Raw genomic sequence first — 14,615 nt, 5'->3', positions numbered from 1 at the left:
TTTAAAAAACACAAAAATGGATGTAACAGTCAATTTGACAAATGCTGAGATAAAATTTGGTGTGGTGGTAGCTGAGACAAATTCAAAACACATACTTAAACTCAGACCAGTTCACAAATTTCTTACAATGAGTGCCTGAGCAACCAGCTCAGTTTAGCTTTACAAAATAAGTCAGATCTTTCAGGAAATGCACGGCCTGGTCCAAAAAAAAAGTTACCACCTGGATTTAACGAAGCAGATAGGTACGAGCTTCCTATTGGATAATTACTACATGGGTGATTATCTTTCATCTGGCAACAAGTGATTTAACCCCAACTGGTGCAATGAATTGCTTCTCATTTCTTAAACAACCATGTGGAAAGACACATCGCGTGGTTGTGGAAAAGATGTCAGTCTGTTTGAGAAGGATCACATCATTGGCATCAAGCAGAGAAAACATCTAAGGAGATCAGTGTTTCTGCTAGAAAACTTGTCATGGTGGGGCACTCATCTCATCCCTTTTTTGGGGGGTGGGGTGGGGTGGGCAGACACACATCTGAGCACTGTTTGTACCAACAGTTTTTGAGTGGCGGGGGTGCGTTCAGCGTGACGGTTCAGCATGAGGGAAGAGGCTGCCTTTAGCTTTTTAACTAGCACACCTGCATTGCGAGCCGCTAGTTTAGCGTTATGTCAGTGCCGACAGGTGGTTGGGGGTGGGGTCTGGTAGACGGGGCGCTCGGTTGTGTTCCTTCATCATCGCAAAGTGTTTTGAGCAGCTGGTCCTAGTACACCTCAAATCCTGTCTCCCCCCCACCCTGGACCCCCACCAATTTGCATACCGCCAGAACAGGAGCACAGAGGATGCAGTCTCCATAGCGCTGCACTCTGTTCTCTCACACTTGGATAACAAAAACACCTATGCCCAGATGCTGTTCATAGATTTTAGTTCAGCATTCAACACAGTTATCCCCTCCAAACTCATCACAAAACTCACAGACTTGGGCATCAGTTCCATCATGGGCAACTGGTTACTGGACTTTCTAACCAACCGACCCCAACATGTCCGGCTGGATAACCACTGCTCATCTACCATCACTATTAACACCAGTGTACCACAAGGCTGTGTAATGAGTCCCTTCCTCTACTCCCTCTTCACCCATGACTGCAAACCTGTTGATGGTTCCAATACCATAATTAAGTTTGCAGATGACACCACGGTGATCGGCCTCATCAAAGACAATGATGAGACCGATTATAGGGAGGAGGTGGTTCGTCTGGCTGAGTGGTGTGACACCAACAACCTGCTGCTCAACACTGAGAAGACTAAAGAGCTCATTGTGGACTTCAGGAGGAACGCTGGCCCACATCCACCCATCTACATTAAGGGGACGGTGGTGGAGCGTGTGAACAGCTTCAAGTTCGTGGGTGTCCACATCTCCGAGGATCTCACCTGGCTGTTCCAAACTGATCAAGAAGGCTCACCAGCGCCGTTTCTTTCTGAGGACTCTGAGGAAGAACCATCTGTCCTCAGACATCCTGGTGAACTTTTACCGCTGCACCATTGAAAGCATCCTGACCAACTGCATCACAGTCTGGTACGGGAGCTGCACTGCCTCAGACGAGAAGGCGCTGCAGAGGGTGGTGAAAGCCGCCCAACACATCACCGGAGCACCACTTCCTGCCATAAAGGACATCTACAGGAAGCGGTGTCTGAAAAGGGCTGGAAAAATCATAAAAGACTTCAGTCACCCAGTACACAGACTCTTCACCCTCCTGCCCTCTGGGAGGCGCTACAGGAGCCTCCGGACTAAAACCACCAGGTACCGGAACAGCTTCTTCCCCACAGCTGTCACACTCCTGAACTCTGCCTCCTGACATCTGAACAACAACAACAATGGTCTGTATTCTCATACACACACAACAACACATGGACTGTAACACCACCACCTGCACTTTCATCAGTTAGCCCACTACTGTACAAACTGTACACATAATCTACTATCTACTGTTCATAAGTACTCACATACTTATATATGTTTTTCTTTTATATAGCTGTTTATACCCCTTCATATTATAACCTGTTCATAGTCTGTACACTCACAAACTGTATATATTTATACCTATAGCATATTCAAAGCGACTTACTGTATATTGTACTATATATATCTACCAATTTATTTTTCTTGCTAAGCACTTCTGGATAGATGCAAACTGCATTTTGTTGCTTTGTACCTATGACATGTGCAATGACAATAAAGTTGAATTCTATTCTATTCTATTCTATATTATTGAAAGCCATTATTATTTATTTTCCAGTCATTTTGGCATATAGTGTGCTGTACATGACTACATTTAAGACAAGCTCTAATTATTAGACATTTGGCCTCACATTTCCATGTAAAATACTTGGGCATACTGAGATTTCAACATAGATTCAGTAACCACAAAGTCCTCATGTTCTGTGGATGCAAATAAAGTCTAAATCATCCTTCCCTTCATCTCAGAAAAGTCTAAAATGTAGAGCTTGGGAGTGTTCAGCAGTCTGACACTGGAGTAAACTCCTCTACTTTCACTCTTGGAATGGCTGACAACTGTATTAAATGTTTTTCTTTGGAAATAATCGTTCTTCCTGCAGAACGATGAACTCCATATTGTTTGGAAATGGCCTTGTAACCCTTCCCAGATTGGTTGTTTTGCCTGATGCCTTTCCTTCTTGGCAGTGTCTTAACGCACGTCTGAGTGCTTCAGAAAACTTCACCACTCCTGTTTTTACAGAAGGGCCTTGTTGATCAACTTTTAAATGTCTTCTTAATTTCAACTGAAGCAGTAGGAATGCACTTAGTTTTTCCACACAGCGCTTCTGCAATTTGGACGTGCTTTTGCTATAAAAAAACAAACCAGTAATATATTATGTGTTGTTCATTTGAGATTACAAGTACCTCATTTTAAAGCTTGGTAAGGACCAAAAGTTTGTTTTCCATGCCCTCATATACAAACTTAGAATTGCATTCACTTTCTTAGAATGACTGCATAATGTAGGTCAAACTTTAGCTCAGAGGACAAACTGGTAAACTGTTTTCAACAAAGTTCATGTTCTAACAAATACCAAAAGAGCCCTTGTGGACTGGAGGGTCACTATTACAATATGTGATACAACTGACAAGCTATGTAAAGATGTGTGAAAAGCAATGCAACTTTAAGTAATTTTTTGCATGCGGTTTTTCATTTACAAATGTTTAATGGGCCACTTTACTTCCTCCAGCTTATAATTACAAGATCCAGTGCGATAAAGAACAAAGCAGCCAGCATGGCACAAAAAATAAAAAATAAGGATATTCATGTTGTGAAATGGGAGCCAGTGTGAAGATGATAAGTAGGAAAAAGGCTGCACCTATTTTAGCTTGGCAGCATGTATACATTACAGTCTAACTCTGCTCAGACTTGACCCAAGAGCTGTTTCCAGTGTCGCCAAGTGATGAACGGCGCCTGATTTTTACACGTCGCCTCTGAAGCTGGGTCTGATAGGTCCCTACACTGGTGTTTGAAGAAGTGAGGTAAAACTAAGGGGGCCTGAAGCTCCACTACGGATCTATGCCTCAAACCAATGAGCATCAGCTCAGTTCGTGAGGTTGTCTTAGTGTAAGCAGACATCACTGAGCCATCTGTTGGTCTGCATGAATTAAATAAAGAGAACAGTAGCACTCTTAAAAACTAAAAGAAAGTCATTTCTTGCCAATAAGACACTAACTGTTCTGTAAAAATGGTTTGAGATTCTACAGCGAGCATATCTAAAGACAGACCAGAGGCTGAATCCAAAGAGGCCTGTGGTTTCTGATATGCATGCTTTACACTATGTATGTCTGACTTGATAATGACACCAACGTAGTATAGTTATACTGTAACTGTGGCTACAAACGCCTCACTCAGTGCCCCAAACTGAGCAGGTGAAACGTCAACCTCTAAATCTGGTAGTTTAAAGGTAATATTCACATTTTAATACAAATCTGACAACATAACCCTAACTCTAATTCTAACTGATGAGTTTCCAATGGCTAATGCTGATAATGATGTTTGGAAATTAGAATAGATTATACCAGATATAAAAAGATCATTTGTTTGTTTTTGGCTCATAAGTTTAAGCTTATTATTCCTATATACTGTATAACAACGTACAAACCTAGATAAATACTTAAGTATAGGGCACGTTTTAAATTTCAATCTACTATTTTCCCTTTTAGATAAAGCATTGTTTTTTTTTTCAAGTTAGCATAATATTCTGCTCAACTTTCTATGAAATCTCCATGTTTTTGCCAATCAAAGCACAAAAGGCACCGTTATAAACTGTTTGTCACAAAGGGTGCAGAAAGAACACCGTGTTGCTCACAGATGAGTCTGACTTTTAATAAGCTTAGTGTGCTCGGGGCTGGCCAGTGCTGGTTACTAAACTAAAAATGTCCATAAATACTTGACCATCCAAGAAATTAGTATATCTGGATCTGTTGGTAGTAAATGACAAAGCTTTATGAGTTAGTTTTTAAAAAGTCTTACTTCGTTTCCATGGCAGCTGAGGTTGTATTTCAAGTCAAGGAGGTTAAACTACATTTAAGCACCCGGCCTTTTTAAAACTCTCTCATTGTGACCAATCATGTTATGAACAGTCCCTGCTATCCTCAGCCTTTCATCTGAAAGGACTATTTTATTTGCAAGCACACAGAATTTAATCATCTTTGCTTAAACCACATAAGCTTCAGTGATCTTGAAAACATCATAAGAGCTTTTTCAGTTTAACCTTTTCAGACATTTTGATCGTTGCCAGGAGTCCTTACACCGAGTCCCTGTCCCTCTTCAGCTAATACATTTGCAAATGTGACTGTTTGCTAAACTCCAGAAGCAGCGTCCAGACGTTGTTTCTTCAAAATTGTTTGAATTGCTGAAAAGTTTCTATTCATCTCAATAAGCAAATCACTGCCATTAGCTGCAACATGACACCTCTACGTGGTTAGAACAACACATGCATTCCACGTGGCTTTCCTATGTTGTTGGTTGCCAAACCGGTTCTTGTTGAGTAATATAATGGAGGCTGACGTACATTCAAGATGCCTCTCTGATGGTTGCAACATTAGAACTTCAGCAGAGAGGTCAGACATCTCCTTTTGTCTTAGCTCTGTGTAGCAAACAAACCGTGCTAAAGGCCGTGCGCACAGCACGGGAAACATGACACAACACTGGCTGGCCGGAGATAAAATGTGAAGCATCTGTTTCTGAACATTATTTGTTAAGTTTTCCCAGGTCACTGAGGGGGGAACAAGAAAAACACAAGCAAATGGGAAACACCAGATTAGGTTGCAAGCTGAAAATAATCTTGTCTACACCGTCTCAAATTTTCACATCTATAAAAACAAACACAACGTAACAGGATCGTGTATTTACAGTTAATTTACAGCGAGGCGAGGCCACCGACGCACATCGACACCACTGGGGTGAGCTCTCGAGCTCCAGACTTTAAACATGTGTTACAAACTCTCAGCAAAAGAGGGACTGCACTCGTCGACTCCCACGTTCCTGCTTTTTGGATGTTTACCACATTTCAGTTGGTTACTCAACAATGGCATGCTGACCAGCGTGTAAATGTGCTGACTGGATATTGTGTCCCTCCAACTGTTGTCACAAGAGACATGACAGTTCTGTGAGTTCCAAACAATGGATATTGTTAAAGTACAGACAAAATCAAAAGACTTGCATCAAGATGAAAAATGATTGCAATAATGTTACAACAAAATGAGTTGTGAGATATTTAAGTCCATAGCATGTATGCAACTGACTGATGTTTGTTGTCATCATTGTATGTTCCCATACAATGGTGAAATTGGCTCTATGCATTTAACCCATCCACCCCCAGGTGGAGCAGTGGGCAGCTATGGAGAGTGTCAGGGGAGCAAATGGGAATGGGGTGTCCTGCTCAGAGACACCACGAGATGTGCAATGACTGGGGATTGAACCTGGGACGTTCGGGTGCAGGGTCGGCTGCCCTGCCTCTACCCCATCTCAACCCCCATCTGGCATATGCACGACTTTCTTCTGCCAATATTTGACCCCCTGCTCTTTGACTAGAGTCTTTTGACATTAATAACAGATTCAGGTTTTACGAGCAAAGATGGTTGCAGATGCATTTTGTGTTTAATAGAAGAAAAAAAGGAAGTTGTTTTGCACTCTTAAAGCTGTTTGTACAATTTGTGACAGTATACTTGCTGTCAAACCCTACTATACCAACAAAACGTGGCATAAAAATTAACTAAAGCAAACATTTAGGTATAACTATATTAGAGTGATACTCTGATCAAATTCAATAAGAAATTTGGTAAGATGTGATCAGAATTACGACCTAACAGTTTAAGGAGGGATAAGCTCAAAGTGAATTACCATTCTCTAGTTTAAAATAAAACTAGTTTGTACAAAAACAACTTCATAAACTTTTAAATCTTTATTCATTTTATATTACATAGTTTTTAATGTAGCATTTCATGGTTCCTTGCAAGTGTAAAGAGAAGCAGCTAGCTGTAGCACTTCTAAGGCACTTAAGTATGAATATATATCTAGAGATCTGCTGCAGCCATATGTCCCACAGTGCTCTCTGTTTTTAAGTCTCTTTTAAAAACATTTTTATTCCCTGGCTTCTGTGTGAGTTGATTTTAACTTGTCTGTAGTCTATAATGTTAGTCATTTAGTTCTTATCTTTACATATTTGGATCTATATGTATTTTATCCTGTGTCCTTTGCTTGTTTTGTTTCAGCTGTACAGCACTTCTGTTGGTCTTGTTGCTGTTTTGAAGTGCTTTATAATAAAATGGTATGGTATGTGTCCCTAGCACGGTGGTGCAACTGGTAGAGCTGCTGCCTCTCAGCGAGCAGGTCCCCGGTTCAAATCTGGGTGGAGTTTGCATGTTCTCTCTGTGCATGCATGGGTTTTCTCCGGGTACTCCGGTTTCCTCCCACAGACCAAAAACATGCATGTTAGACTGACTGGTAACTCTAAATTCTCCCTAAGTGTGAGTGAGAGAGTGGATGGTTGTTTGTCTCTTTGTCTCTATGTGTCCCTGTGATGGACGTGCACCTGTCCAGGGTGTACCCCACCTCTCGCACAGTGACTGCTGGACATGGGCACCAGTGACCCCTGCAACCCGACAAGGAAGAAGCGAGCAAAGATGATGGATGGATGAACTGCTGTGAAATTTTTGAAATTTTAAGTTTTTAAACACTTTTGTCCCGTCTCCACTTGTCAGAATTAAACCCTTTTCCTCAAAACTAACACTGTTCAACTCAAAAGCTGTTAACCTTTCTGAAATCACTTCAGGTCACTCTGTTGACCTGCAGAGCCTCCACTGATCCCCTGAAGAGAAAAACACAGATTAACTGACAAAAATCATCCCTGGCCTAAATACTTAATGCCTAAACTGAGTGTAAAGTAATAACATGTTTATGAGATTACATGTCGCCTCAAAGTAACGTCACGTGTTCACAGTGAAACAAAACACAGCTGCAGTTTAAAACGAGGCACCGGTGTGTGCTGATGATCGGTACCTGGCTGGGCTCCCCGGCCCGGAACACGTGACAGGACATGTCGGACTCCGGGTTGTCCGGCTGACCCCGCAGCAGGTAGGCGAAGTAGCTCAGGTCGTTGCTGTTGTGGATGAAGCGGGAGATGAGCTGCGCCTTGTGCTCGAAGATGAACACCGACGAGTTGCTGCTGCCGGCGGGGACGCAGCGGACGAAGGGGGCGCAGAGCAGCAGCTGCACCTCCCGGGGCTGCAGGACGGGGCCGCAGTCGCCCCGCTCGCCCCTCCGGCGGATCTCGGCCACCAGCCACGGCAGCATGGGCAGCGTGGTCCGCCTGTCGAGCGAGCACCAGCCGATGTACGTCAGGAGGAAGCGCCTGTCCGTCCGCTCCTTCTCCTCCTGGCTCTGCATGTTGACCCACAACACTTTTCTTTTCTTAATGCTCGGTTTCGAAGGGGGGAGTGAACTAAACGCTACTTTTAGGCCCACTTCAGATTAGTTTCTAACACTTGCTATTAGCGCCATGAGTTCTTCCTGCAGCTCGTGTGTCGCCTGCTTCCCAGTGTGCAGCATGCACGGTGCCTGCTAAATAAAACGTGGCTTCAGAAGGTTCCTGTGTAAACACAAGCCGTTTAGAGGAAGTGGGAGTTTCCTGACGCCCCTGAACGTCGCAGCCCCGCCGTCCCGCTCTGAAACCCACAAACGCATCTGATGCTCGAAGCAGCGTGTCTAGTCTTCGTAGTTACAATAAAATCCATGTGCTGGTGGTCTTACAGGAGCAGTTTGTCTCTGCTAGAGCCTTTCTTCCGACTCCAATCCCATGTGCTGCAGGAGGAGGACGAGCCGGCGGGCGGGCGGAGCTAATGACAGCACGGAGCTCCGCCCTTCTCCACCAGAAGCTGGTGAATGGAAAGTGTTGTCCATTATGGCAGCAAATGCTTCTAGACTACGCTTTCTCCGAGCTCCTCTGGTAGTGGTTCAACCCACAGCTGCTCCTGGCAGCTTTTACAGATGTGTTAAAGAGGCGCGTGAAGGTAGCTCACAGTTTCCGAGCAGCTCGTGCTGATTCACAGTTACACAGCTGCTTTCAGCACCAGGGAACTTCTCATCTGCTATAATTCCTAGAACCCTTGTCCCAAAATAGAACCTTTGCCATATTTATCTTCAGTACTGAGGCAGCAGATACCAGAACCTGCAGACTGCAAACTCTCACAGAGCTGCTGTGGTTTGACCATAAACAAGGAGGGCCAGTCGGTTCAGACATCCATTTAATTTGATTGAACTGGGTTTTAGTTCAAGATATGCTTTCAAATATTCTGGGTTATATGAGTGCTCATGGTGAAAATAAATGAAATGCAAACTATAAAATGCTTATAACTATCATTAAGAATTGCAAAATCTTAGTTTACCCTCAAGTCAAGACAAAGTAGCTATTTATTGCACTTTTCAAAGCAACTTTCACAGAACGGAGTTCCATACAAAAACACTTTTTTTTTTTTTTTTTTCAATTTTCCCCCAAAAAAATTCAATTCCAATTGTTAAAGCCGGTTGAAACAAAGATATTGCATAATGTATACTGCTAAGAATCTCTTGGGAACAACTCTCAGCTACTACCACACCTAATTATAGCTCAGTCTCTTTCACATTGACTTATATTTTTGTGTTTTCTAAAGTCAGCTGGTTTTGGTGGCCATCTGTAATTGGGATATATATATCATTGATTTCCTGAGAGTTTCAATAAAACTAATGATTCACGAGATATTTTGCTAACAGAAGTCAACTCCATCAGGTAAAGGCAAACATCTCATGAGATTAGTTACTGCTTGGCGTAGGCTATATGTTGACAATTGACCCTTTTACAGTTACTAATGTGCATCAGGCACCGAGTGGCCAAATAATTCATTCTTCAAGGTCGGCATTCAACTCTAATCTGTTTACACCTGCTTATTATTGATTTTTATGTACAAACAAAAAAAAATGGTTTACATGTATTTTACATTGTGATAGCAACATGTCCTCAACATGAAATGTAATGACAGCAGAGAACAGCTGAAACGTTGGTGGATATAATCACTGTTTAGACCAGGGCTATTCAACTGGCGGCCCACGGGCCGTGACTTCAATCCGGCGGCCAACTTCATTTAATAAAAATAATAATAATACTTCTTTTTTTTGGTTCTACGTTTCGGTTTTGTTTATTGCATTTATGATTCATCAATCCATCCATTATCTTTTACCTGCTTCTTCCATTTTGGGTCACGGGGGTCGCCGGTGCCCATGTCCAGCAATCACTGTGCGAGGGGCGGGGACACCCTGGATGGGTCTCCAGTCCATCACAGGGACACATAGAGACAAATGAGACAAACAACCATTCACTCTCTCACTCACACCTAGGGACAATTTAGAGTTACCAATCAGTCTAACATGCATGTTTTTGGTCTGTGGGAGGAAACTGGAGTACCCGGAGAAAACCCACGCATGCACGGAGAGAACATGCAAACTCCACCCAGAAAGGCCCCGGGACCGGGGTTTGAACCAAGGACCTGCTCGCTGAGAGGCAGCAGCTCTACCAGTTGTGCCACCGTGCTGATTTATGATTCAATGCAATAAAATAAACAAATTAAAAAATGTAATAGATAGGCCTGTCACAATAAACAATAAATCATTTAATAGCATGATATCAGCTTTATCGTTTCTTCGTGTCTCTCTTTCTACTGAAGACACTGGATGACAAAAGGCTCAACTCCGGTGCTTTTCACTGCCCCCTGCCTTTCTCTTTAAAATCTGTTTTAACCATCCAAAATCACATTTTTGGATGGTTAAAAGCAGCTAAGCTGAGAATCTAAGCTACGAGCTAAGTCAACAGGCCGACATCAGGAAAAAAACTCCGTATTGTCGAAGCTCCACGCGTGCCTTCGTGTAAAAACGTGTTTTTCTCTTCAAAAAGAAGCTGAGAACTTGTTTACTGATTTTTATTAAAAGCTTTGTGTGAAAAATGCTATGCTAAAAAGCTCAAACTACACCCAGCGTCTGCCATTTTGAGAACCGAAGAGAGACAGCTCATGTCATGTAAAGAGGCCTCCCTCCCATTTTTCTTAAAGAGACACGCTGCTCCCTCACTATCCATCCTTGGTTCAAACAGTCTTATACTGCCATCTGGTGGTCAAAAAAGGTATTACATGCAAAACAAATTAAACCTTTCTTCTTAAGTTTGACAATAATGACTAATTATTGTCAAATTTCAAACAAATATTATCGTTTACTGCAATAATTTCCGAGACAATTAATCATCCAGCAAAAATAGTTATCATGACAGGCCTAGTAACAGATCATAGTAAACTTTGGTTTATGATTTTAATCGCTGGATGTCTGGCCCCTGAGCTGTTGGCTTTCAGAAACTGCATCCCCCTGAGCAGTTGTGTTGAATAGCCCTAGTTTAGACTGTGTATAACAAACCGTAGGTAGGCATAGAACTACCTAGACCACAATGCATCACAAAATCCCAACACTGAGCATGTGCATTAATAGCTGTAAAAAGGTCAACAGTGCAATAGAATCACACCAAATTGTATCTCATATCTCAAAATGACTGAGTTCGAGCCATTTTTGATCTTTTTTAAAGTCAACTATAATGGCCACCTTAACCCGACTTCAGAAGTTAACCAGCCCTAATGATCCCTTTTTGAGTCTCAATGGGGTTCATGAGATATTTTGCTAACACTACAGAAAAACAGACACAGGCAAAACATTTTTGTCCTCCTTTTGGCAGTGGGCTTGTACCGAGTACTTTCAAAGTCAGGATATGCTGTTTTGTGTTCAAGTCACTGGAGGGGTACAGAGCTGTCAGCTTTGATTTAAAGTGATCAAGCGTTTAGAGAGCACGTATGTGAAAAGTTCCACGGATTATGAGGCCGCCGCTGAAAAGACTGGTGCATTTAATTTAAAGCCTGCAGTTCTTAGAATGTTCACGAGCAAAACAGGTTTGTACACCTCACTGCTCTGGGTGGAAATAACACCTCATCTTTAATATCATTCACGTCTCAAAGTACCTGTTAAACCTGAGAGGATACTCGTGCTGAGTGGGTTGGATTTTTACAACACTGGTCTCTGAGTACGTGCTCAGAGCTGTAAAGAATTGTAACATACCATTCCTAGAAGTATAATGCACAAAACCTATTAGAAATCATTTTGTGATTAATGAATTTCTGCATAAACCATTATATGGTCACTGCTCAGTTAAGGCTTGTAGTCCAAGTTTAATGTATTTGTAATTTTCCAGCATGCATCGCTTGTGAAGTGGATGCATGTGGTACTGTGGCTCCACTTAGAGGGCAGACACAGGAGCAGCAAGAGTTCTTACAAAATCCAGCCTAAACAAGTGCATCAGACTTGAAACCATTTTGTGAAAGGCCTTTTATGTAGGATGAGATCAAATTAAACATTCCAGGCACAGATGTATTTGAACAAGCCCAGACCAGCACTGTCTTGATAGAAAAGTACAAATGCCTCCTGGCCAGGTTAGAACATTGAAACCAGTTTGATCAGCAATTGCATAAAGTCACAAGAGGTGGTGGTTCATGTTAAGGTTAGGGGTGTGATAACAGTGGAGGGTTGGCTGGTTCAGTTTATCAGCGAGGCCTCTCTGAACAGGTGGGAGTGTTATGTGCCCGAATGAGCGAGAGAGAGGTGGAGATGAGCTCATGAAAACTGCGAACAGCTTCATGAAGCTTAACTGAAACAAGCTGGAAAAGTGTAGCCGTGTTTGATAAAACCAACTCAACAATACACGTATTTCAACATGAAAACTAGACCGATGCATTTAAATTTTACAAAATGACGCAAACATCACTGTGCTGTTCTCATCTTTTGTCTGAACATGGCATCATTTCACAAATTTAAAAAAAAAATCATTTAATTACATACAGCATGCTGAACTGGGACAATCTGAAGTTGATTTCTAGCAATGAAGGTAAAACGCATTCTGCTCACCTAGTGTGCAAAAATCAAGAGGTGACTCAGAATAATTAATCAGTGTGTGTTGTGCAATGTTTTTAATTAGGAGCTTAAGAGGTCAGACAAGAGGTCACAATAAAAAATGATTTATTATACATATATGAAAGCCAGAAAGAACACAAATCACTTTTATTTTATTGTAAAGTTTGGTTGTAGATGCAAATGATCTGAATCATGTGAAATACATGACTCAGTGTTAGTGGGCACAGTGGAGCCGTTGGTAGAAGCTGACTGGTAACTTGAAATTGTCCCAGTGTGAGTGAGAGAATGAATGTTGTCTCTTTGTGTCCCTGTGATGGACTGGAGACCTGTCCAGGTCCAGGGTGTCCCCCACCTCTCGCACAGTGACTGCTGGATATGGGCACCAGTGACCCCACGGCCCAGAAAGGAAGAAGCGGGTAATGATGATGGATGGGCTACAATATTAGCTATAAAGTGCAAATGAAAACTGCATAATGTTAAATAAAGACATTAATCTGTTCTACAAAGTGTTTTGATAAACAGCTCAAGATGCTCCTTCTCACTTTTTAATTTTGAATATACTGTGTATTAAAGACAAACAATCACATGCGGCACCACAGGTTAGTAGCAATCTTTTTCTGTAAATAAAACAACAACTATAATTATTCATGGTGCTGGTGAAGATTCTCAGTCATCCAGGACATGATGAATTCAAAAAGCGTTCAATACAAAAACAACTGGACTTTATTTGTAACAGAAGACGTTTCGCTCCTCATCCGAGGAACTTTCTCAAAAGCTCCTCGGATGAGGAGCGAAACGTCTTCTGTTCCAAATAAAGTCCAGTTGTTTTTGTATTGAACGCTTTTTGAATACCTATTCTATTAGTCCAACTCGTAAGCTTTTAGAACAAACGTGGCTAAATTAAGCCAATAAACTGGTCTTTTGCTGGGCGATTAGTGTAAGTGTACGTTCTATAACCCTGAAATTAAATACCTGAATAAGTTAAGAGAAAAGGAACTTTGATGTAGAAAACTTTACGCTGAGAATTGACATTTGCATCAAGTCACATTGATATTTTGAGACAGCCGCTGTGAACAAAACACACGCATCAAGCTGTTCCTTCGATCAGCCTCACATAAACCAGCCGGAACGGTGACAATTATCACACGGTCTCCATAATCGCTGCCATCTCCTTCAACTGCTGGTGAAAATTCTGCAGGGTCAGAGAAAAACAAATATTAAACGTGAGCCGGAATAAAATTACACAAAAACTCACGGCGACAAACACGGACCTGGAACTGTGGAATGGTCATCTCAAAGGACCTCTGTCTAATCTGCCCAGAGGACTCGGTGATCTTCAGCAGCAGGCAAACGTACGGCGAGTTCAGAGAACGACACGTGTCTGAGCTCACGGCCATCCCCAGCTTCCACTGGACGTCCACAAGCTGCAGCAAAACAAACGAGCTGGGAACAGTTTGACCCAAAATACATACAAACGAGCACAAAGACGTACCTGACCAATGCTGAGCATGGACTGAGCCTCCTGCTGAGCATGGACTAATGCACCATGTTCGCTCCACAACACATGCAGCACCTGCAGGGAAGCTTTGGACCACTTGTTACTGCCTTCTTCCAGCTTTGACAAAAGTTCATCTGCAGGGAGCTTGTTCTTCCCACCTGACCTAGAGATTTTAAACCATTATTACCATTACAGCTTGAAGCGGGAACATTTTCATGTATAATTTGTCCTTCTAACTGCCTGACTAAAAAGAATGACTGCATCGAGTTGTAAATAAATGAGCACATGCCTGAAAGTGAGGAGAAGAAATCTGATGATGCTCTGCAGAGCTTCATGATCAAGTGTGACACCAGCTCTCTGAAATCTCTGCTCAGATGATAAACAGAAAGTCAGAAAAAGGAGAAACGTGGGAAGATGTGTTATAGGGGTACACAAATTTGAACATTCTGACTCACATGAGAAATTTCTGCTGAATCCACTCCACTGCTCTGCCCTTGTAGATAAGTCAGAACATGCTGACACTGTGAAGATGATAAGATTAGGATGTAGAGCTGCAGTTTCAACTCATTAGCAGCAACACCACATCCTG

General features: G+C 42.2%; 3 protein-coding genes across 3 annotated transcripts in view; all 3 read right to left on the bottom strand.

Moving 5' to 3' along the window:
- Window positions 1–8,364, bottom strand: part of tbc1d4 (TBC1 domain family, member 4) — a 58,038-nt gene extending 49,674 nt beyond the window's left edge. The window contains exon 1 of the mRNA XM_037687052.1: window positions 7,558–8,364. Coding sequence (XP_037542980.1) covers window positions 7,558–7,944 — 387 coding nt within the window. The 5' untranslated portion in view covers window positions 7,945–8,364. The remainder of the gene's footprint in view (window positions 1–7,557) is intronic.
- The window catches only part of klf12b (Kruppel-like factor 12b), a 267,312-nt gene that overhangs the window by 208,529 nt on the left and 44,168 nt on the right, over window positions 1–14,615 (bottom strand). The gene's annotated exons all lie outside the window — the stretch shown is intronic.
- commd6 (COMM domain containing 6) overlaps window positions 13,336–14,615 on the bottom strand; it is a 3,893-nt gene continuing 2,613 nt past the window's right edge. The window contains exons 3-7 of the mRNA XM_037687056.1: window positions 14,482–14,547; window positions 14,316–14,392; window positions 14,021–14,189; window positions 13,800–13,952; window positions 13,336–13,720 (exon numbers count right to left, since the gene is read on the bottom strand). Of these exons, the coding sequence (XP_037542984.1) occupies window positions 13,670–13,720; window positions 13,800–13,952; window positions 14,021–14,189; window positions 14,316–14,392; window positions 14,482–14,547 (516 nt within the window). The 3' untranslated portion in view covers window positions 13,336–13,669. The remainder of the gene's footprint in view (window positions 13,721–13,799; window positions 13,953–14,020; window positions 14,190–14,315; window positions 14,393–14,481; window positions 14,548–14,615) is intronic.

The sequence above is a fragment of the Nematolebias whitei genome, chromosome 13 (assembly GCF_014905685.2).
Source record: "Nematolebias whitei isolate Nwh7 chromosome 13, NemWhi1, whole genome shotgun sequence".
Classification (NCBI taxonomy): Eukaryota; Metazoa; Chordata; class Actinopteri; order Cyprinodontiformes; family Rivulidae; genus Nematolebias; species Nematolebias whitei.
This window is presented reverse-complemented; position numbering and strand designations above follow the sequence as displayed.